General features: G+C 36.8%; 1 protein-coding gene across 5 annotated transcripts in view; it reads right to left on the bottom strand.

Moving 5' to 3' along the window:
- Positions 1-25,836, bottom strand: part of LOC105194616 (nucleolysin TIAR) — a 409,126-nt gene that overhangs the window by 211,444 nt on the left and 171,846 nt on the right. For 4 of the 5 annotated variants that reach the window (XM_026131488.2, XM_026131487.2, XM_026131489.2 and 1 more), the window contains exon 3: positions 16,585-16,642. In XM_026131488.2, the coding sequence (XP_025987273.1) occupies positions 16,585-16,642 (58 nt within the window). Of the gene's footprint in view, positions 1-16,584; positions 16,643-23,011; positions 23,217-25,836 lie in introns of those variants that run through there. The other variant, XM_011159688.3, reaches the window with a different exon arrangement.

Genomic DNA, 25,836 nt, shown 5'->3' with positions numbered 1-25,836 from the left:
TATATGGTCATTCATTGATTTGATTCTATAAAGCTTTTTTAATAAACTTTTAATCCTTTTCCAAGTTCGTAGAATTATTTTTTAATAGCCCTTTATTCTTTAATATTCACAACGGAATTGTTACAAGCAAGAAGCATCGTCAGTGAGACAATATAACTGTCACTTACGCTATACGTCCACGTGGTTTACAATATCTACGCAGCACGTACTCGCGTGGCCGCTTCAGCGTTAGCAGTTACATCGTGTTTCGCTAACACCCTATTCATTACCCCGCTCACTCCATCGACCTCGGCGTACACGAGTCCGGTCTGCGTTTCAGTCTGGTCGCATTAAAGCTCTAAATACTGTGCGACGAGAGCAAACAGCTCTCTGCCACATCAGGATGTTACTATTTACTTCCTACCGTCTCTCCATATGACCGCGGTAGCGTATGTCTCATTCCGCATCACATCTGCGTTCTACACTCGAAATTACTCATCACAGATATACCTGTTCCCGTCACGACGGCCGTGCATTAAAATCCGTAACTACTGTACCGTATCGCGCAATTCGCGAAGTTTACGCGGCCGCGAATTAATAGTTTGCGGTGACGTCAATTTCCGCTCATAATTTTCAATCCATACAAGCTAACGATATTAGTTGAAGTGCATTCTAACTTACAACAATTGAAATGCTTAGTTTCAATATCTCTCTATAGTTTAATTAGAAAATCTGTCTTTCAATATTTTATTTACATTTATTTTAAGGGATTAACACAGGCTTCTTTTTCTTTTACGTGATTGTTTCTTTTTTACCCTTTCATATCCAGTACGCATTGCAGAAATATAACTCAATTGCGCTTAACAGTGGCGCCGTACTAGTTGGAATTTCTGCATATGGGTTTTAGTGTTGCGAGGTTTATATATTTATGAAGTTACCTCGCATTAACCTTCACTCGTGGTTTTCTGCCGAATGTTGTGAAAAGCTATTATGGTACGCATACCCGAAATGCGACCGTGCATTAATATCAGCTACCACTCGTGATTTCGTTACTGCAACATAGATATGCTTTTAACAGGTTTAATCTACATTGGCTATTTTTATCATTGCGTTTGTCGCAGTTTTGTTTGATTTATTTGAGCTTTCGATTGACTGTAACAGAAGTATTCAAGTACGGCGCTCGAACAACATGTTACACTTATGCGTGGCATGTGCAAAATAAAATCTCAAAATTGAAGCAATCTTGCTTGACAATCTTTAATTAATCCTTTATAGTGTAATAATTTTTATGTACAATAATTAAACGATTTCTGTTGACGTATATTTATATGTGACAATTTTAAGTCAAAATTTCAGATGGACATATTGATTTATTGGCTACAAAATTAGTATTTGCACATCTAATTGGATGTTACAATGAACGAATGATTTAATTAAATGTATCAGGTTTATATTACTTTTATTATATTAATTGCACGTTTTTTAAAATAATTTATTTATATTAGAATAAAATATTAGATTGGAATAAAAATTAATACATCTAATTGTATTGTTATATTTAAAGTAACTTGCATTTGCTGCATATGAAGAAATCTCGATATAACTTGCAACGTGAGATTTGTAAATGTTATTTTAAAATCATTTACAATTCCAGAGTCGATTAAATTGTCTTCAAAAAAATATATATACATGTATTTGGAAACAACTGTGTAACACGATATTTCTATTCACTTCCACTTTGCAGCTTGTTGATTTTTACCACTTGTTTTGTTACTATGTGCACAAAACTGATTTAGTGGATAGTCTTTTTTTTCTTTCTTGTTTGCTATTTTGAACCATGCTATATTGAAGTATGTTTGTATGCCATTTGATACGTTGTGAATCCAAATATATTTTATAACAATTTTATACATCATGTGAAATTTAATATTTATTGTTGCCTACGTTCGTGTTCTGCATACTGCCCATTGATATTTTCACGTTAAAGTAATATTTTCCTTTAATCGTAAATTGTATACAGTACAAAATTGAGTTGTCAGTATCGCGTTTCTCTTACGGTATATTACGAATGCGACGCTGTCGCGTACATACAGGCTAAAAGACGCAATATTTTCCTTGGCAATCCGGATTCTTGAAGCATCGAACGATGTTCTTGAAATTCATGCAATCGTCGCATATTTGAAGTATTTACCTACCTGTTGCGCTCACTATTAAAGAAAAGTACGTTAAATTCATATTTCTTGTAGCTCCGCCGGCGCCTTACTTAGATACGTTTGCCTTTTTGCTCATACTTTACGTTCGCTTATATGTACATACATACGAGTTCCACCAATTGAATCCGTTTATAAGCAATATATAATTGACACTTATGAGAGATCAAGTGAAGAAATTGAGAGAAAGGCGAGAATATCGTTTCATTCACGTGAATAAATAGATGCGCGTAACAACTACACCGTTATTTATTTCCGCAATTATCGCCGTATTGTGTCTCTCAGGTAGAGCGTAGAGGGTAAGCGCGACTAAAGCCTGGTACTGCACCTCGAAGATTCTAATCTTACTTTCGTGCGTCAGAGAGCTTGTCGCTCGCAAGACAACGTGGGGCGTCGAGCTCGATGATACCGGGTAGGTGGAGGCGAGAAATTCAAAAGGACGAGATTAGTCGCGTACGTGGCTGCCGTTGCCACTTAGAACCACGTCGCACCATTTGCTTTGCAAATAATCCCCCCCGTTCTCTGCCGCTGTTTAGTTGCACACATTCCGCCACCCAGCACACGTTCCATCATAAATATGTATCATCCGGATGTACGTACGTACAGACGTCGCTAGATACAAACACAATCGCATGAGTCGCACACCGACACTAATACCTAAAATGTAATCGCTCGCCGGCATGCTCGCACGCGCGTTCTGTAACGTTTTGCCAGGCGTGTCTGCACAGTTACACTTATGTCCGTTTTACACGCGCGTGGTTACACGTCGAAGCTATTTGGAGCAGACAGAGACAGAGAGAGAGAGGGAGAGGGAGAGAGAGAGAAGGAATAACTGACAGAGCACGGTATTCAAGACATGTGTTTGTCGAAAATTATTGTTAATAATCATTGAGATTAACGCTTTATTTCAATTGGAGAAGTAAAGAAAAATATTATTCTTGCGAGGAAGATAAATGCATTTAATAAACGGAACGTTATCCCGACCTGCGGACCTTTCGGAAGCAATGTGCACTGTTAGGCGGCATATGGAAGTGACGCGTGTCTGGATACGAGTCCGCCCTCCCTCCTCAACCTTCGCGACTCGGACGTATACGGCTAATTATCGCCGTCGAGATGCACTTTACTACCGTCGTCGCAATCGCGATGAGTATTTTACACCACCAAGTAAACACGCGGCGGAAAAGCTGGGGGGAGTAAACCAGTCGACGTACAAAGGAAGCGAGCGAAAGTGTCGGTCGATACAAGTGTTTAATCAAAGCCAGTTGGGTATCTTTCAGCCACGTTAGCTGCTTTAGAGTTGCTTTACGCTCTCGCGTCTGTAATAACTAATGAATTACACAAATGGGAAGTTCAATACTAGTAAATGTTCTCTAAATCGATATTAATCGTTTTGCGAATGTTCGATATACTTTTATCAATTTCAATAGTTTTGTAATTTTAATTTTTTTTTTACGAAAAAAATAAGAGACAATTTTTTCGTTAATCCTTTTGTTTATTGACATTTACTGATTTGTTAATATCTATCGTTAAAATCAATTTCATTTGACGTATCAAATAAAATAAAACAGCTGGTATGCGATTTAATTTCTTTCTATCTCGATTATTTTTTGTAACAGAACGTGATGTACCAAATACTAAATAATTTTCCAAATCTTTAATTCACTCATTCAGATATGGCCGTGCCTATGTAACTTCATTACATTTTTAAAAATGATTTTATGATTTTATTAGCTTTAGAGATACGTTTTCCACATAAGCGTAAATCTCCGTGGCTGCTGCATGCGAAATGTACATTTTGGCTGTTTCTATCTTGTGCAACGAGTGAAATTCGACCAAGCCTATCACCTGCATTGAAACTGAAAGAGGATAAAAGAAACAGATATTTTGGATGGGTACGCTGTCGTACGCGGACTTACGCACTACTTTGTATGAAAAGCAGGAATGACGGGCTTTGCATGCAGGAAAACATCCATCCATTGGGTGCGTCCGTGCGCGTAGGAGAGAAGAACTCAGGCAACGTGGTTGAACCAGCGTCGACGAACGCCGACGCCACCATTGCATCACGGTGTTTCCGAGGCGCATTTGCATATCCACTGGTTTATACTTTTTCGATATCGAGCAGAGGCAGTGCGCGCCCCGGCGCGGTCGCTTGGTCTGTGCGCGAAATTGCACCACTTCGGTCTCCCCCTATCGTCGTTACGTCGTTGCTAATTTAAGGGCCTTGGCGATCTAACGGCTCCCCGTGGCTTCGCGTACCCAGACTCTTTCGGTTGGCTGCCATCGTTACCCCGGCCGGATATTGCGATACGATAGCCTCGCTGCCAGCCTTCGATGCCGTGGCGTTCGGTTACCCACCCGACGCAACGCTTTTTGCGAGAAGGGTTCCCTCCCACGTACGTAATATCCCGCCGTAAGGCCATTCGCGTTCGGAGACTGAGGAAGGACGGCTACTGCATCGTCGCGGAAGAAGCGGCTCGGCATCGCACACTAGGGAGTGCATTCAGTTGAGCTGTGCTCTCGAATATCGTTCTCCTTCTTTCCCCCCTCTCCCCCCTTTGTCTCTCAACCATTATGAAAAATTGATCTTTATTACTTTCAAAACGTATAAAACAAGTGGCTGGTCAGAACGTATGAGAAGGAACGCAAAAGAAAATAGAAATAACAAATGTTACTCAAGCGGTTTGCGTTGAAGTACAACGATCCACCACGAAGAAAACGAACATTATTATCTGAGATTACTAGATTTCAATTCCGATTTTTTGCCAATCTTCTTTAGCAATCGATATTTCATTGTAACTTTCGGAAATTATCGGCAAACGTTGTAGAATGAACTGTCTGCATGTAGGCATTAAGCACGACTATTCATAAAAAATAATACGATTATAAAGGTTTATTTATAAAGATCAAGGTTTAGCAGCAACCATATACTGTGCATATATGCGTATTATCTGGCCATCGCATGCATAAACGCTAAACTGGCATGTAGTTATCGATTAATGCTCAAGTTTTTAATGACGGAGGCACTTAATTATCATACATGAGATTTACCAAATCGACCAAGTAAAGGAGTAATCAAACAAATTGCATTTTAAAGTGCCTCTTAAGCGCAGAAATTTACGGGTACGAACTATCGGTGTACGTGATTGCCATAATGATAATTTATTGCAGCTAATGGTAGGTAAGTTCACAAGCGTTCATAATCTGTTGAGTTTAGGACTTAACTAGAGAAACATATGTACGTCATTTTTCTCGTTTCTTTATCAATACTATTTTTAATAGTCTATTAACTAATAATAAATAATTTATATATAAAATCAGCTACGTAATGTTTATTACTTTTGTAAATAGTTATAATTGTCATAAATAAAACAATTTTTGCAAGAAAATTATATTCAAAGGCAAAGAGAGAGACAGAGAAAATGATAAAATTTTTCAAGTATTTTTAAATAATATTGAATTAGAAAACTTATTATATACTATAATAAACAATTAATTCTAATTTTGGAGAAAATAAAGCGTTTTAGTTATTATTAATCTTTAATTTTTTTTTTATTTATGTGTCCACGAAAAATAAAACGGTTTTGCTAAAACAAAATTTAACTAGATACAGAAATTTATTGGGTCATCAAAATAATTTTGTAGGACGTGCAGCATGATGAGAGAGCAAGGCTGCAAATTGTTTTGACATTCTAGCAATTAATTTGACTGTCCTACAATTAGTTTGATGGTCCGATAAAATTATTTTTAAATCTGTATCCAACCAAATTTTTAGACACTTCAGCAAAACCGTTCTTTTCGTGTATTGCAGAATATTTTGTTAAATCAACTTCCTCTTTTTTCCATTTTGACGAATTTAATAAATAATTCTTAACAACATTGTAAGTTCTGCATTGGCATACAATCAAAATTTAATAATAATTGGAAACACAACTAAAGTTGTATTGTTTACCAAATACAGTATACGAAACGTATTCGTCGATATTTTCAAAAGATACGTTTATTGTTTTTTCTTTTCACTGCTTTTCGATACGAGTCACGTTCGATGCTCGATGAAATTTGCATTTTTACCGAGTTGAGTTCGATGCAAATTTCTGGCAAATTTTTTCCCATCACTTCCCCCTAAAGCGGTCATATTTCGCTAATCCACAGGTTCACTTCGGGAAATAGTCACGGGAACATGGACTAGCTTGTGGCGTGGCCGGTGGTGGTTTATTTAAAACATCTACGTGGTTTTTGTTAACCATGCATACGGCATACGAATTTATATCATCAGTTTGGCCGTTTCCGAATGAGCAACTGGCATTTCGATTGCTGCCCGCAGCAATTTTGAGAAATCAGAATATCGCAATTTAAAATCATATGCATTTGCTTTTAAAACTAGCGTGTTTAATTTACGGGACATAATTAAATAAATTATCTAGTGATTATACGAAAATTTTATTAGATAAATAAATGCAATGCTAGATAAAATTTGTTAAGTAAATAAGTTTAATAATTGTATATTGAAACTTTACAGCATTATCCGGTTATTGTTTATTTTTCTTATAGAACTATGAAAAACTGCGCGAATTAATTCATATAAGATAAAACTGGATTACGCTAGCAACTAATTTTGCATCGTAGAAGCGAACCTGCAATTTCCTGATTTAAAAGTAAAATTTATGAACTTACGCATTACTGTTATATAGGACCATTTTTACTCAAGGTTATCCGCGCGGTGTAATTTGATCGTATCTTAAAGTAACTCAACTTATAGGTTTTATGCAAGACTATAATAACAGCATCGTACATTACACACTTTCAGTATAGTATTGTATTTTTGCGAAGTATAGTACAACCTAGCTCGCGTTGTTGTGTATCATCGTTACTTGTACACGGAATTTCGTTTTTCTTTCACAAATTTGCTGGTTACAATGATAAATACAACTTTTCCTTTAGATTCTCGCGAATAAAGTTGCAAGTAGTAATTAAGCTCTTCGCAATATATGAGGTGCATATGCATACTGCGTAATTCATATTCATAACAAAGAAAAAGATTATCGTTTCTTTAACTTTACATATCACAGCTCGTATATCAGAATACGTGAGGAATGTTTCTCACAATCGTGACATATCTAGAAATTTCCGTTTATTTCTATGCAGCGCGAAGCTTTTTACTCGAGAATAACCATTTGTTCCTCACGAGTTATTAAATATTTCTATCGTAATGAGCATATAACGTACGCTAGTTACATTTTTATTTTATTAAGAACTTTTTCCTGATAGATAAAACAGGATTATATGTCTTCGAATAATAATAATTTTGTACTATTTATTATACTTAACTGTATAACTGTTCCACGTTTAATTAATTAAAATGTATATGTGTAATACCAATGATTGAGGTGCCTATCAACTCTGAGCGTGTAACAAATGTTATAATTTATCGCTGACTGAGAAAAGACGTTTAAAGAGAATGTCCAAGAAAAAAAAAACAACAAGCATATACACGACACAGGGCTCTCTTCCGCGACGTAATCTTTATAACCGCCCATAAACTCTGTTTTTCATATCGTTCACAGGCTCTTTACCCTTGTCCCCTTTCCCTTTCTACAATTTCTCCCCCGGCATGTGTCACGACGAAATAATTTTCCCTCTTGCGCGGATAAGACTTCCCTAGGTGAATTTTGCATTTTAAAATTATTTGCCAGGCTATCTGGTAGGGTAGATATACACCGACGTGATTCATTTCTTCGTTAGCGCCGTATTTCACATTGCGATCGCCGTGCTCTTACGCGCGAACACCTTCCCGTAAATTGCTTCGCAGTTTCTCTCAATAAAGCTTACGTGCTTTTTGGCTCCCTGGCTTGTCGTTAATTTAAGATCAGTCGATAGTTTCGCATTATTACTTGCATTTATTTAATATGTACAATTAATCATGCATGCATACTCATAATAAATTTAGATTCATAGAAGACATTTATTAATTCACAACGTTACAATGAATAATATTTTTACATAAACGTGGGTGTATACTCGTATTGTATGTATAAATATGCGTTTATATTTTAAAAAAATTGTCCGCTATAATTTTACAAATTGAAAACTGTTTTTTTTTTGTATCAAAATTTATTATGAATGTAGATATATTGATATTATATAAGTATAATACCCATTTTGATGTAACAAAAAATTGTTTAAACAGTTTTATCGTTTGTGTTTCCTTTGGCTAATTCTAATTTGTACATTTAGCGAGTGGAGGGCTGTGGATAAAGTGCTAAATTGTGGATTGTGTAAGACATATCTTCCTCTGCGGTACGCATAGAAAGGGTCGCGGTGAAAACGGCGGTTGTGTTGCATAAATGGCGGTACATTCGACCGGAGAGGGGCCCACCTTATTCACGGTACTTGAGTTATCGCACGCGGGGGATTGCAGTGATTCTCTCACTATCGAATATTGTACTGGTGTCCGGCGATCGTGCGCCGGTCGCGAAACAATGGCGAACGACAACCCTTATTACTGTCCTAAGGGAACTCTTAGCATAGTAATGTCCGGTCACTGGACGAGCTCTGCGCGCGTCTATTTTCACCGTTCAAACCGTCGCGTCGCGCGTTTCTCGCAGAAAATAATGTCCGGTTTTATGCCAGGCAAAAAGGGCGATTCCCGTATCGCTGTACGTGAAAATGTAACAACCACAAATACGTTACGCAATCTCTTTTTTATAGTATATCCATTGACGTTTTGAAAACTACGCGAAATTCAAACGAATCGGTCGTTCCCAATGCGGCGCGTGCTTTTAACGATGGCGAGTTATTGACACTTCACGTTCGTTGTATTCTGCATCTGGCTATTGTTTCAGCACGTTTACGCATAATACTTTTTTTATAAGCGGCGTTCAAAAAGTATATTTTAAAAAAATCATGCGTTAGCTTTTTTCAAAGTCTCTAATTCATCACTGGAAGGGAAAAAAAGATCGCGCTGACAATAACGCGGTAGAAACGTAATAAGTCACAATACTATCGTGTGACGTCAAAATCATTAGTTATATAGCCATTTGAGCAATGTGTCAATCTCATCCATATATTACGATAGGTAAAACAAATATTGTACAGAGCACACGGCTAGTATTTCGTCGAAATGAAGAAAGATGGTCCTTCACACATTACCACATCTTTACCGTCGAGGACATGCGTCACTAGCAGAGATTTATTGTCCGACTGTCATCGCGTACGAGTAAAGCGATTTGGCCGAAATTCGGATTACACATCGTGACAAACGTTCGGGTCGCGCAACGCGTCACCCTTTACGTCTGATAATATTTGTTGAAATACGCACAACGCACGGACGTTGTGTACTTTTTTTGACGACAAAAGCACGACAGGATGGCTCCGCCTCGTTCGGCAGCGCTGAAAAAGTGACTTCAAAATTGGCCCGACATTTTTCTTCGAACCAATCTGCGAGAAACGTGCTCGTAGAAAGCGAGCGGTAGTTCGAACTTCCGGTTGGCACACGGTGGCACCGTTTCCAAAGTATGTACCTCGCATAAAAGTCATCCTACGTGTACACGTGCAAGGTTGATACGTACAGGCGGCAGTACGAAGTGAAGGGTTGGGGTAGGGCGCGTGGCTGCATTAACTTGATTAAAGCGCGTATCCTTCCATCAGCGGAACGCCGATGGGTGCACGTGAAAATAATCCTTAAAGCTCGGGCGAGAGCGTAAAAATAACGAACTTTTCCCGCTCGAACTTCCTTTGTTACGGTCGCGGGCTAGAAATTGCAAGCGGATCTGATTGTTTTCGGGACGCAGTCGCCCGGAAGCGAAATATAATAATTCCTCGCATTTGTTTTTGCGTCCCGGTAATTACATCCAAACGTGCGGAACGCGGTAAGCTTTCCCGTGCATCTGTGATTACACACCGAGCAGCGCGTACGCTGGACGTGAATGTCTGCGCTTTTACGACAAAGCGACAGTACTCCGTTTCACCGTACGGTAAACATTGGCTAGCATCTGGACGGCATTACACTGAGAATGATACATGCATATGCACGTGTACATATATATATTTTTTTTATTACCATGGAGGTTTCACGTTTCTTGTATTTCATTAATTAACCCTTTTACTCTGGGCGGAAATCTAATATGGGGTAGTATTATTTAGCGCTTTATGACGGAAAGTTATGAATAAATAGTCTCGTGAAGAGAAGATTTAATAAAATGAGTTTACAGCTTCTTTTTGCACATGTCCTTTAATGCTTACATCCTCCCATCAGCAGAATATAATGTGTGCATAACTGGATGTAAAACAACTGGATCAACTAAACGTTGAAACAAAACTTTTAGAATTTAATTATAATCTTTATAAATATATATCTTTTGTGTAACATTTAAATTAATAAATTAATTTTACAGGTCACGTAATATGCAAAAGCGTAAAATTAATTCAAGAGTAATTCTGCAGAATATAATTTGCAATTCAACATTGGAAAACATGTCTTTTTTGTAAGCATGTATTTTCAAAAATGCAGATAATAAATAGCTGCCTTGAGATTTCCGATTATTACTACTAATAAAATACTTTTATGTCAAGTTTTGTATTGTCCAATTAATCAATTCACATGAATTTTAACAAACAGCATAATAATTTGCGCAAGTGTCTTACAGAACACTAGCACACACATCTTTTTTCACAAGCTTGTTTTAAATATTTCGCTTTTAACCGCCGTTATCAGGTCTTTATTATCAGTTTGGTTTTGTGTTCCCGGCTACCGGAACCTATTCCTCGTACTTATTAGCTCATGTATGAGGCCGGCGCAAGATTCGATCTCGATGTGATACCACATCGTGGTTTACCGATTCTCCCATCGGCCGTGAACTACCCACAAATGCCAACGGCAGGGCTTTCGCCACACGATGCACCACGAAGCGTCGTTACACCACAAGGTTCGGAACGGGCGGGGGTGGCACGCAGAGGCTTGTATATATTTGTGCATATGTAGTGTGCATGTACAATGGTGTATTTGAATGTGGGCTTTGATGCAACAGCGTGAACAAAGAGAATGCATGATGCACTTGTCTCCCGCGGCTCATCCTATTTTCTCGGTCCGTTGATCTGCATCGTGTCGCCAGTTAAACATGGATTCCTCGCGAATGTATGTACATTGAAATACTTGTGTTCGCAGGATGTGGATGTAAATGAGCAATCTCAGCAATCCGTTATAATTGACATCGATCTGCGCGAAACGTAAATCTCGTTGGAAATTTTTTTCTCTGGAAACGTTATTTTAACGTGTTGAGGAGTATTATCGATTTATCGTTAACTATAGCGCAACGACGAATCGACGACCGAGTCAGATTTACACTCGAATTGGAAGATCGGAGCATTACATTCGCGGATTGTAAAATATAAATTGCAGAAGCGCAACGAAAGAGGGATGACGCTCACGCGGAAATGCGAAATACCAAGGCACAAGCGAATGAACATGCGAAAGGAGGAATAGTGAGAAAGAGAGTTTGCAATAATGCAGCAATAATGCACGTAAATGGCGAAGACATGAGGCTTATGGTTTAACAGTAAACGCTTCTCGCCGCAGATAAACGGAATAGAGAAGTAGAACTCAAGGGTGTAACTCCTCTGTGTGTTGAAAAGCCTCGTAAATACTGGCACGATTATCCCCTGACGTAATCCATAATGCAGGAAAAACGATGCGCGATTACGCAGCCAGCTAGCCAAACCCAATTCAAAGCTTTACGCTACAATTCTACAATCCTCTTTCTTTGTTTATTCTCCCTCCTCCCCTCCTCACCACCCTTTCCTTCCCGTTTTTTGCGTCTTCCCTAAGCACCTTTCCTGTCAACGATCAAAGAAGAAAAGTGGAGCAAGGAATTTCCTTCTTTTCCGAACTTCCTCCTTTTATATCTGAGGGTCGGTATCTATTTGTAGCTGCAACGAGCTGTGGGCGCGGAGAGATTGCATGTCGCTATTAAAGGGGTTCGGCGTGAAATTGATCTATAATATCGGGGTCACTATCACAGTTAGGGATTATAGGCGAATCTGCATAGCGATTGAGATAATTGAAATTGCAATTACACAAATTGCTGATATGCAAATCATATTGCGAATGTAGTCGCTTTAAGTTTCGGGAATCGCTAATTTCAACAATGTCCAAATATCCCTTTGAGAATATATACGCCAGCATACATTTATCTACGTGTTGTAAAATCGCGTTAACATCTACGTAAGAGACTAGAGTTCATAATTTTTCCTTAAAAGTATGAAGATCTTTTACTCCTTAACGTCCGCAAATAACTGCTATTTGTTTTAAGTAAAAATTATGAAGCTCTGCTTGCTTACGGGTACGGCTGCGTCCCACGATAAATATATTGCGAGACATGAAAGTCCAAAATATTTTATCGCAATTCGCTGCTCGTACTATCGCCGTTTGTTATGCTTCCATGCCGACCGTCTTCAGCCGCTATATTTTCATCTTTGCGGAATATACCCCGCGTTAGATCCCACGACTGCGTATTACGACACTCGCATAAACGACCGGTCTTAAAGTCACAGTCCACCAGCTGGTACTGACCAAAAACTAATAACGCCTGCCGTTGCGCGGTGACATTTCGCAAACATTATATTCGTATATCGTTTCGATGCGTCACGAATATTGCTATCTCTGACACTCGACTGCAAAATATTATTTGAAATTCCTCGACGTGGAGCACACACAAACATCCTTCAATCTGGCGAATAATCGCCAAAATTTTAGTTTGATCCGATTTACAATTTATGAATTATAAACTTTTTTTCAATATAAATAGTATGTGATACTTCTAGCTTGATGTAAAATTTGATAAGTTGTAATCTAATTTGATTTAAAATTTACTAAAATTAGCAATTACTGAAACTTAAAGTTAGAAATTAAATATTTTTTTCCAAACATGAAATTTATAACACTGTAACACCAAATTGTATACGTGTAAACGTAACAAAAACTACGAACAATATCATAATGCAGCTCATTTTAAATCACGATAATGTTCCATTAGCATTTTTCTTAGAGAAAATAAAAATAAAATAATTTGCCGATGAAAAGAATGGATGCCTAACACACGTCAAGATTTTCTATTTTATCGCAGCTTTCTGGACCAACATACTTTTACATACAAGCGCGACGTAAAAGTCATAGCCGCAAGATGTGCGCAGGTGCATCGGCGGTGGAGTTTACTAGCAATCTCTCGCGGAAAAGTAAAACAACCCGTCGTTCCAGTTGCAGCCGCATGACACCCCCTGTATCCATTCGCCAAATGCTGTATACATATGATCGTGAGGAGGATGGTGAAGGCAGACGAAGGACGATGGAGGAAGAGGTGGTAGGAAACAAAAGCGGAGGGAAAACTCTGGCCATACGCTGGCAGCTATACCGGTATATTTACAGAGAGAATAGAAGAGAGGAGAATACGTTTTAGTTTTGCATTTGTCGCCGAGAAGAAATAGTGCTTCAAGAGAGGAGAGTGCTTCGGTAGGTACGCGTGGGTGAATAGCGACGCCGAAGGAAAAAGGGAAGTGGAGAAGGTGATCGTAGGTAGGTAGGTAGGTAGGTAGGTAGGTAGATACGCGGTAGCGGACCGGCGGGCGGCGACCGGCGATGGAAAAGAGGACGACAAGAGAGATACGAGACTGCTATCTAACCGCGTCAGCGGGTGTGAGTCGGATCGAGTGTGAGAGCAAGGGGGATGCAGGTAGCAACAAGGGGTAGCGGGCAAAACGACAGAGACGAAGAACGGGAGGGAGGAGAAGCAGGATCGGGTCCCATGTGCCTGTCACGGTTTTACAAGTCCATAAAAAGAGGAATTTCAGACTGAGTTAAATATTGCTGCCGCCCTCACTGAATTTCAAGCACGCATACGCGTACGACCGCCTCCGGTACATATATAATGGGGCGCATCCACAGAGACGCGACCGCGCACCTTTTCACACGTGTAACGAGCACGGAATGGCGGGAGGAATCTTCCTGTGATATTTATTTGGCCGTCATGTGCGTGCCTGTTAAATTATTTCAGGTCGCCCGGACCATGCCGAACGCGAAAGTCGATGCCGGGGGATTTGGAGATGTAGCTAGCAAATTTCATTCATCATTCGTATCGTTTACGCATTCTTGTAATTGACAATAAATTATATCTCTCAAAAACGTAAGTTTGCGTCGTGCTTTGCCATTTTATAAATGTAAGAGACAATATGATGTACTCGTAAAAAGAATATGTCGAAAATCTTTTATAATTGGTCCAGTTTGATTGCATAATCTGCATTTATATCTCAACCTTCCTATGCGCGCGAGCATAAAGAGTTTGTGAGAAGAAAGTAGTTATGACGGGTTTCATGGTTTATGGCTGATTCTCTGGGGATTCCAGACATAGAAAGCAAAAGAGATTATCACAAGGGACGTACGCTTAATCCCGAACTACCGCTGTACCGGACAGCCTTACGCGTAGAAGTTATTCTAGAAATATATGGAACTGTGTTACACCAAGTTCCATTTCACTGAATATCCTATGCTTTATCTGCGTACACAAACGTTGAAATAATAAATTATGTATGATTATGATAAAATTATAACTGCGCACTTAAAAATGCGCGATGAAACTTGTAAGAAAATGTGTCGTAATTATGCTTATAAGATTTTCACGTAAGTTAACGTTACATATTTTTGTGTTTACTTTACATTAGAATAAATCGAGCTGTACGTCATAACATTATTTTCCAATTTTATTTTCAACCCAGAAACAAAATTGCAAATATCCATTATCACGATGGATAATTAATTTGGAATATTGATTAATTTACGTTCGCTATGCATTTTTATAGGTAACGTTCCAACAATTTCTCTTTTAGCGATAAGAAAACTGGGACACGCTGAAAACTATACACTACTACGAGATGCTGGAAAATTTATTTCCGACGCGTTGAATCGAATGCAAAACAATATAATAACTTGTCGGATTGTGACGACTCTCGGAATCTCAGGTATTATATATGTGTGAATTAGAATTTTTTAAAGAGCACATTTTTTATTTTAATTATTTAAACATTATGTTACGATGTTATTAATGTTATAAAAAATTAATTATTTTATGTAATAAATACTACATCGTTATAATAAACAATAAAAAAAGTATAACATTTTTAAAACCATGTGTATTCACGATTCGAATTTGTTCTACGAAATTATATTACCGTACATTAAAATTTCTATAGAGATAAGAGTTTTAAACATTAGTCGATATTAAATATTTGATTAATATTTTATTCGATTAAATATGCGAGTAATTATAGTTGCGTGGATTTAAAGTAAAACGCAACGTAATTAATAATTTAAAAAATATATTTTTTATAGAATTTTTTATATGATAGAATATTAATTTAATGTCACTGGTATCGAATTATTTTATTTCAGCTGATAAATTAATTTTTAGTCTAATAATGGGCTTTGTGAAATAATCATTAAAAGAGAAAATATAACGGTTTTATTCAGGGATACGTAAAATGCTCTCAACTTGCTAAAACTTGGATATGTAAAATATTTTTGGCAAAATTAGTAAATTGTTATTTAAACAAAGAAAATTAAAAATTGAAATTTTAAAAATTGGAATTGTAGTAATATGTGTGTATGTGTGTAGAAAAAACAAATATTTGTATATTTTTAAAAATGTAATCTCTTATTGCAATTAACGTTTATACACTTAAATTTTCAGTTTATGTATTTCATTATTAAAAAATTGTGAGGTATATTTTTATCATAGCGTTAAGAAATAATAGATTTACAAAATTGTATATGCTATAAACATTATAAAAATAATAAATTAATTGTAACAAAATAAATAAGTATATTATATATAGAGATGTATTTCAATAAATAACATAGAGTGAAATTATATATTGTATAAAAGTATATTATATGCTACGATGACGATAAATGAGCTATAATGCTTCATTTAATTACAATTAGCTAATAATGAATTTCTAGTATAAATTTTGTAAATTAGATATTATTAATGTTGCTGGATTTCATTGATACGATATTAGATAATAGGTTAATGTGGAAATATTCGATCAAATTGTTTGATTTTTTGTTGCTTTAAATTTTAAGTATTAGTGTGTTGTTTAATAAAGTTTTCCTAACATTTTTGCACAATACTTTGATAAAAGTATATGTTGCGATGTAGTCAAAATGTATTCTACTTTGCAATAAAACAGCTTTTAAAAATTCTCTTTTAGAGTAATTCTCTGCTTGGACCAATTAGTATGCGAGTCCGACAAGTCGAGCAAGTATGAGATTCGGTATGAGATCAAAGGTAAAACGCACAGTGCTAAAAATATTTTTCGTGTAATGACAAAAATCTAAAAAAGGAATACTCACTGCTCGTGTCCTGTTTTGGTTGGTTACCCGGCGACGTCGCCCAGTTAACTTTCATCTCCTGAAACATTAGAAAAAGAACAAATGCGTTTAACGTTACGTGATAATCCAAAGGGACGTAATTTTCAGGAAGCTTAAAAAATATTGATATGTACTATGTAGACGAACATTACGCGTCAAATTATTTTTTTTCGATTATAGGCCGATATATCGGCATATAGGTTTTTAATTCCTAAAACAAGGATTTTATAAAATAATAATTTTTGCTACAAAAATTTAAATTTAATATCAACATTATAAAAAGTTTTTATAATGTTTGAATATTTGAATAATTTTTAATCCAACTGGATATACAAAATGATGATAAAAGAGTAAACATATACGTTTATGTAGTAAATGTAGTAAATATTGAAAAGAATATCGTTTTTAATTAATTAAGTTTGACTAATTCTAATAGTAAAAAAAAAAAATATTTAATTCTAAAAAAATTAAAGGCTAACTTAATAATCATGTCAAAGTATATCGTATTAAGTAAAATTATGAACTATTCTTAAGTTAATCATTCTCTTATTCGTAAACTGTTTTTATAGATCAACATTCTTCATTGCTATTGACTTTTAGAGTCATCAAAATTTCTTAAACAAACTTAGGAGAATCGATCACATTACTTCTAAATCGGATCTGCAGATTCTAGCAGCGAGGAAGTGGTTTCACTTTAGAAAAGACGTCGGGCGCCGGAAATGGGACGTGTCGGGTATCGTCGAGTCCTAACAGACGCCGTAAACTGGATTCTTTATGCATCACCGTGTACCCGCTCGTAGCGTCGCAGATATTCGATAGATAGTAAAAGTCATTTCGGCGGAATCGATCGCGGCCCAGGAAAAAAAATGAAGGTACGTAAAAGCGACGGGACTACGAGTGAGTCGCGAAATAAGTTTTGCTGTATTGAATTTCGCGAACGTACGAAACGTTTGCAAAGAGTCAAGTTAATTTAGAACAGTATCTAAACTATCACACGTGTACCGTCCATCATCATTAATTTGATATTTTCTTTTGTCAAAAGATACTTTCACTCCATAAATGATAGAAACTCATCGATTTTATCGACAACGTATTGTTCTCTCAGACACAGTGCGGTGTGCAATACCGACATCCCTTATAAAATATATTGGCAATTAATAAGCCCTCTGGGAAAATTCAATATAAAAACATGTGTTGAATTCATCGACATGTTACATCTTCATTTTAATAAATTTTGATATTAATGTGAATATTTCTCAGAATATAGAATCCATCGTTTTTATTCAATAAAAATTTTATTTCTTAACATTAACTACGTACACCTCTCATATTTAATTTAAATATATTTTTAAACAAAATTAAAATCAATTTATGATGCATCCTGCAATCACGTTCCCCCGCGTAATCCTGTTGCCAATTAATGGCGTGATAGATTTCACGAGCATGATATAAGCAGGAAATAGTAAAATGTTACGGCCGAAGTACGCGGATAATAAAAGCCACGCGCACGATACGCAGAAAATGTAGACAGGGTTAATGGAAGAATGGTGTCACCAACGTGGACGACACACCAGCCGTATCAGTACGTGTTAATTCGCTACACGCAACCCGCGTGGCGTTGATATTGAATCGTTACTTTTCATTTTCTTGGCCGTCGGCATAGTCGACCCTCGGCGTCGTTCGTGCAGTCTCTGGCAGGTACGGTATTCAACTCTTTTGGATTATGAGAGTTTATAAAACTGGTGCATAGGCTGAGATAAAGAAAAGCGTTTTAAGACGTAGCAATTAGAAGGACGGTTATTTTAATAAAGACCACACAACGAAACGATAACTTTTTTTTTGCCTGCCTTTATTCACAAGTGAAATTATATTCAGCCAAACTCAAAATGTATCAGAGTTTTTTTAATGTATCTTTTTTTTGCTTTTTACCGAGATAATAATAGTGCCTGCGTAAAACTGCAGTGCGCGAAATATATCACATTAAAAATGTTTTAACATGAAAACGTGAATATGTTGATTAATGATATGATAAATTTATTGAGTTTCTGCCAGTAATTTTTAAAAATGATTTTAACGTTTCATTATGAAGCTGACACGGCGCAGTCGAACGTGCAATTAACAATTTGTAGTTACCGATACGCAATAAAACGAAGAACTTCTATTATAAAATAAAATAAAAAAAAATGTCATTACTCTACAGTAAAAATTTGCGTGTGTATTTTACAATGCATATACTGAAGAAATTGGTGTAAATTAGTATTTGGTTTTGGTAACGCTTTTGATCCAACCGTTTGTGGGATTTGTGTCTCCGCGCGCAGACATATTTTTCGTAATTTCACGGGCCCGCATTTGTACACGGATGCTAAATACACACCTCTAAAATCGATATAATCGAATGATAATTGAACCGAATTATGGCGAAATGTGCGAACAGAGGCAAAATATTCCGTCCCGCTTGATAAAGCATTTACGCCCATGCGGTGCTTTGTACGATTACCAGCCAGCCGCGCATCGTAAACTATTTTACAAAATATATTTGGAAGCGACATTGGGACGCCGCAACTAAACGGTAAACTAACCGTAGCAAATAGTTTGCCGGATAGTATATTGAACACCGGTGTGTGTACAGAAGTTAAATAATCTGCGTTATTGTCTATTATGTAACAACCCCGAATATAAATTATCTCTAACTGGCTGATAGCTTCGTTGGTTATGGCATGAATGACAGGAGATAATAGTTATTGCACCAGCAAAATTCTAGCGAATGCAATAAGAAATAATATCTGCGCGTTGCTCTGCTATTTCGTTATTTCGATGCTCAACGTTTAGTCACATACTTCCAGACTTCTATTTAGATGAGCTGCTTCAGAAAAGGGGGATATGTGTATGTAAACGTATGTGTGAAAAGAACAATGTTAACGTGAAAAACCGCGGCGCAGAAAAGTGCGGGGGATAAGAAATACGAAGCAGGGAATAAGTGAAGGAGTGACTGTATAAGTGAGGAAGCGAGTAAGTCTTGTAAGTAAGTAAGTTAGAATAGGACAAACGCGCGCGAGTGCCCAAGACGGCCGGTACGCTAACGCGGGGCCCGCAGTGTGTCTGCAGCAATTTGCAACTTTTAATAGTTAGCGGGTTGCGAGGTCGTCTGCCGGTCCAGAGCCCGTTGTTTTATGGTTTATAGAGGAGGAAAGCAAGTTTACATGCCGTAGTTTTGAACAGTTAATGCACACGCGCCTTATGCTGAACCCCGCCTCTTTGCCATATTTATATATTAAAAGGTGAAGTTTCCGTCCGATACGCCACTTTCATATTACTCTAGGCGTATATCTTCCGTTTTGAATAACCCGCTCGCGAAACGAGGTCGACCTAGTATTCCAACTGCCGCGCGAAATGACTACTATCGGTACCTCATGTTCCATCAAACAATCGTTTGCAATGTTTTGTGAATTTCCTCGTTTCTGTTTATATCTAGAGGCTACATTTTTATTGATTTTATTACAGTGATTGGTTTACACACACAGAAAATAAAAATATAAATGCAAAGAGACGACAATGTTTTTATAAAGAACCTATTCCAAGTTTTAATTTTAAATAAAAAAAATTGTACGATTAATTTATGACGATTTAAATTAATAAGATTTAGAAAAATAGACAAAATACATTTAATTTAATGTCTTTAATGTAAACAGTAATAGTACGAAAAGAGAAAAATTCAATAAAAATAATATGTGTAATTAATATAATAACAAGTTGCAGTAAAAATTGGTACATAACAAATTGGTAAAAAATATCTAACAGTTAATTATTTCATTGTCCAATTTTAATTTAATCCTCATGTAACAGCAATTTCAAATAATCTTACGATTTGTTGAAGAGACATTCCTGTATTCACGAATGGAGGTGACACGAAGAAAATTGGAATTCTTTATCGCCTTCATACCATCGTGTAAACAAAATCGGGGAATTTTCTGGTTGGCCAAGTGTAAGATCCGTTTTGCCTTTTGCAGCCTACGTTGCAAGCTTTGCCGAGAAGCGACAAATCTTGCCTGCAAACTATCGAACTGTTGCGCAGAGTATTGCGTTACTTCGACACCGAGAGGTCGAAAGGGAATGGATCAGCGTGACACTTTAATGCGAGGCTTAGACCACGGTAGGGGAGCGATTACATATTACAGATGTGAAGGTTGAGTTATTGCGAGCGAATATCGGCAGGAAATCGGGCAGAAATTGCAAGCTACTGCACTTTTGACCTTAGCCGGGCAGTCGCCTGCCGGTCAGATATTTATTGTCCTATTATCGTGATTGATGCGCGGTTGGCTGCCCACCGGCTAGTATCTTATATAAGTACATTTAATGGGGTAAGGCCGTTTCGGACTTTCGCATGACGAAGGGCGCCGGTCCTATATTGTCGTTTAACGTTATGGTCGATGCGACGTTCAGTACAGTACTGGGTGGATTTGTAACGTTTTTTTACTTATGCCTTCTTATTTTCTAGCCACATGGCGCCCATTAGTCGACGCGGCACTATTAATGCTTCTCGCCTGCTGCGGTAATAAGTCACAGAAATGCTATCGTAAGAAATTTACGGAACACTCGCTTACTTTCTCTCTCTTTCTCTCTTTCTGTGCGTATGAGAGAAACACAAACGGGGTCTACAGTAAGCCCCGTGATAATCCGTGTTGATTCAATCGTTAATTACACTGTAAATATCAGTACTTCGAAAGCTCGAGATACATGGAACTCGCTCGTTTCTGGTCTAATTCATTCTTTTTATCGTCGCGAACACATGTGACAACTATTTCGTGCGAAAAAAACCCAATGTTCTTGCAAGAGCTCAACATTGTAAATTAGTGCCCAACCTTCTTTAAACTGAAGGCTATTTTTCAAAAATAGACAAAGTCTTGCGGACCACATAAACACACATACAGACATTTATAGATGGATGGTAGATGGGTGGAAGAAAAATTAGAAAATGCTACATTTCTTATTATAGATTGTTATATTTCTAATTATAAAAATATATTGAAATTGAGAATTATATTTATTACATGAAATTTAATTTTACAATAGTATTTAATATTAATACTAGCATTCATAACTTAGCAAGCAAATTTTTGTGTTAATTTTGCATTTTTGAAAATTAAAGAAGTGAACATCACTGAATTAGATGACGTAAAAAAAAGAAATACAAAAATAAGCAAAGTTAAATACTTGTTAATATCATTTTTACAACAACTGTCTTTAAAATGATTTTCGTGCAAAAGCATGTAAGTATAGGTACTGCAGAATCTAATTATGAAAGATTGATATCGGAAGAAAACAAAGTTGACAATCAGTGTTAGATTAATTACTAATTAACTGTTAATTAATAATTAATCTACTGAGAACAAATTAATCGCAGAATTGTGCATTAGTTTCGTTAGGATAAGTATTTTCCGTTTACATATCGATATACTATAAGCAGAAAATTGATTTATAATCTCACTTTCGGTACAACCACAATAGCCACTATGATTTCAATAGTGCTTGAATTTCAATTTGTTCATTATTAACTGATTACGCTGATTGTATAAAATCGATACTATAAGCTTCAGTCACAATTTATGAGTTATCCTGATCAGTATTGGCGCTCATAAATTTGTGTAGATAGATCAAATGATCATAACAATTTATTTTACCAATTCCATCACGATTATATTTGATTCATGGAGTAATAAAGCTTCTCCGTTCAGAGGGTTTATGTATAATTTATACAAAGTATTCTTTTCTACAATTACCGTAACTTACTAATTATATATAAATATGGATTCTGCTGTTTCCTATTCTTCATGAAATAATAAAAAGTTTGTAAAAAAAACAGACACCGCAAAAATGCTGCTTAAAACAAATGGAGAATAATAAATAAAAAGTAAGACCAAATAAGAAACAGATGCCGAGAAAATAATTATGATCCACGATTACAATCATTAGATATGTACGAAAAGTGTATCAATTAAAAATTTTATGTTTTGAGAGGCACATACATACATTCTTTATATGTACAAACGAATAAATTTGACTAAGACAATATATAAACTGTTTTTCATTTTTTTAATATTCTCATCCTTCAAATGTAATATATAAGTATGTATAATTTTGTACATATTTTCGAGCATCCAATGTACATCTACAGATTTTCACAGATTTATTACCTCAAATCAAAATTTTAAATAATTATACCTCGCAGCTGATACAGTATTTCGTAGCGGCAAAGTTGATGAATAAAAAAATATATATTGCAAATAAATTCAAATTGTAGCAGCGCAGAAATCAATTCACGTTTAAGGAAAATAATTATTAAACATAATAAAATAAAATAGTAAACAATTCCGCGAGTAACAAATAACAGAACGTGTAATAAATTATTTACCTCGTGGTTGCTCCGTCGTCGCTCGATACCTCCCAGGCCTTCTCACGGATTCCTCTGTTGCACTCACACGATGCTACTCACTCGCGAAAATACGGTTAATTACGAACGCGCGCGTACTAATTATCGGAATATAACGATCGTACGGTATTTTGCAGAACTCCCGAGCGTTAATCAGATGCGATGCGCACTTTCTTATACTGGGACAAGAGAAAAAAACAATTACACACACGAAAAAAGTGTGCTCACACAAAGCTATCCGCTCGATACTCGTAATATCGCAATTTTAGAGGCAAAGGCTTTTCATAAATTGCTAGCATTGAATTTGTAGGCACGTTCAAACCGCCCAAAGCAGCTAGCCCGCTCGCCGAGCGATTGAACACGGCTGGTTGTTACTTGTGATTCAATCACATTCAAGCGCTCGGCGACTGCTTTGTTTGTATCCTGCGGAAATGAGAAATGTTAAAACACAGAATCGATTACTATTATTTATTTTCTAATTAAACACGCCTCAACGTTGCTCAACTCGAAGTCGATTCATTTAGTAGTTCTGCGATGTTTCCTTAATAATTGAAAATGACGTTAGCATTTTTCATGCTTTTATTATCTGATAATTCGCAATTTATTTCGCACTTTTGATTCAAAAATAAATAAATTACGTTGATGAGAAACTTAAACTACGCTATGCAAGATACATTTGACTCCACGCTGTTAAAAATATCACGTTACACGAGTGAGTACATTTAATGTATTAAATAATTAAATTTAATGTATTTGTAAACTGATAAGTATACTTGTGTACATGTGCACGTGCACAAAATATATTAGTGTACATTAAATGTTTTTAATGCACTTGTGGTGTTTCTGTTTTACATGCACATACAATTTAACGTACAATTACTTTTTTCGAGAGCATTTTAAAGAAATAGATATTAGAAAAGTATGCCAATAAAATATTAATTTATGTAATTTCTAGTCTCTCTGCCTATTGTGATTCGAAAGAATAAATTGAATATTTGTTGATTGTTAGATATGAATAGCCTTTATCTCAAGACGTCAATGACAAAACTTAATAAAAAGCTTTTGTAATAATCACGTATGTATATCGATAAACGTATTTGGTATTTGTCGCAGTACGAGAAGGTAAAAATAGAATAAGTGTACACAGTAGGGACAATTCTTAATTTTCGACGCAGATTTGCTTGCGTATCTAAAGCGACGATGTCTTTGGACTCGTAAAGAACTCAAAGTAAATATACCAAGTATCGCTATCGTTAGGCTTGTTCTTTTTAACTGAACTGGCTGGAACTAAGTTCAGAGTTCATTTTCCTTCTTCCAACATGACCGGGGAAAAAGATAAACTGTAAACTACTGCAATTAAGAGAAATAGGTTTATCGCGGCGTGATCGTACGATAGCGAAAGAGAAACATAACCAACATAACCAATGAAATGAAGTCAAATACCATGTTCGATTGCTTGTATATTTTGTAGCTCAAAGATATGCGGAGCCTGAAAAGTTGGCTGAAAAAGATGAAAGGTGTCGACGCTGTATATCCCTACTGTATATTCCTATGCTGTGATAAAGACACAGGAACGGTACCCGCCACGCAATCTGCCGCCACGAGTTGCGTCGCGCGCGGTACCGCGTACGACAATGACGCAGGACGCGACTCGGCGCGACTCGGCGCGGACTCGGCGCGGCGCGGCGCGCCGGCACGCTTCACCGCCAAAACAAACACGAAGGTCGCATACAAGCCGTTGTATCGTCGCGTCGTCGCTTTGAAACATCGTTACTACCAAATAGGCTGCGGGGACTACGGCACGAAAAGACGCAAGCAGCGAAAATGAGAGCCGAGGGTTTAACGATGTGACAGTCTGTTTTCTTAACGATGATGTGATTGGTTAATTCGCAACTGCTTTCCGCGTGCGTGCTACTCAGCGAGAGATGACTCATCGAATCGATATCGATCGATATCGAGTCGACATCGATTTCGACTAAGGAGTGACCATTTCTGGAGGAGTTAATGAAGAAGTAATATTTCGGACTTTTCGGAGTGACGGTGTGTGCGCACGTGCGGCCTCGACGTTTGTTTTGATGTAACACAGCGTGCCGATGCGTAGGCAGAGCTGCCTTTATTTACGCGACGCGTCCCGAGTCGGCAAATAATGACGCGAGTTTGCCACGAACCGCGAATCGTTGTGCGCGCGTCATTGCCTTTACCCTCGAAAACCCGAGCGCGACGAGCACGAGACTACTTTTACGACATAAGAGATCTTTCGTTTCGATCACTAAGAACTGTTGGTGTGAATCATTAACTCGAGCGATTGTTGACTTATGAACATAGATTGAGACAATGGCTATTCAACAAATATATCACGCGATCTGTTTTGTCGAATAGAGGTTAGAGATTATATGTAAGTTCTCGTTTTATTGGCATACTTGTTTAATAATTGTGTCTTTGGTAATATGTGGAATCAAATACATCTTGCATATCGCTTCTCAAGCAACAATTTGAATCGTAATCGTATATCGTCGTACGAATTTCCAAACAATGCTCTTGGGATGTATTTTAAGTGTCCAGTCTTTCAGCGACACAAGTACGATTTTTTATGACATACTTTCGATGTCCCAGGACGTCGAATTATTGCTCGGGCTTGAGTTTTTGATCGATTCACATGTAATTTTAATTATTATTTATTACTTTCAGATTAAAAGCTCGGAGTAATGCGTAAATTATCAGATCGAATAATTCATATAGCGATATCAGCATAAAAGATGATTGAAGAATTTTTCGATTATTAAAGAAATATTGCAGCTGCTAAACAG

This window comes from Solenopsis invicta, chromosome 16 (genome assembly GCF_016802725.1).
Source record: "Solenopsis invicta isolate M01_SB chromosome 16, UNIL_Sinv_3.0, whole genome shotgun sequence".
Taxonomy (NCBI): Eukaryota; Metazoa; Arthropoda; class Insecta; order Hymenoptera; family Formicidae; genus Solenopsis; species Solenopsis invicta.
The sequence above is the reverse complement of the archived record's forward strand: the minus strand, read 5'-3'. Positions and strand labels throughout refer to the sequence as shown.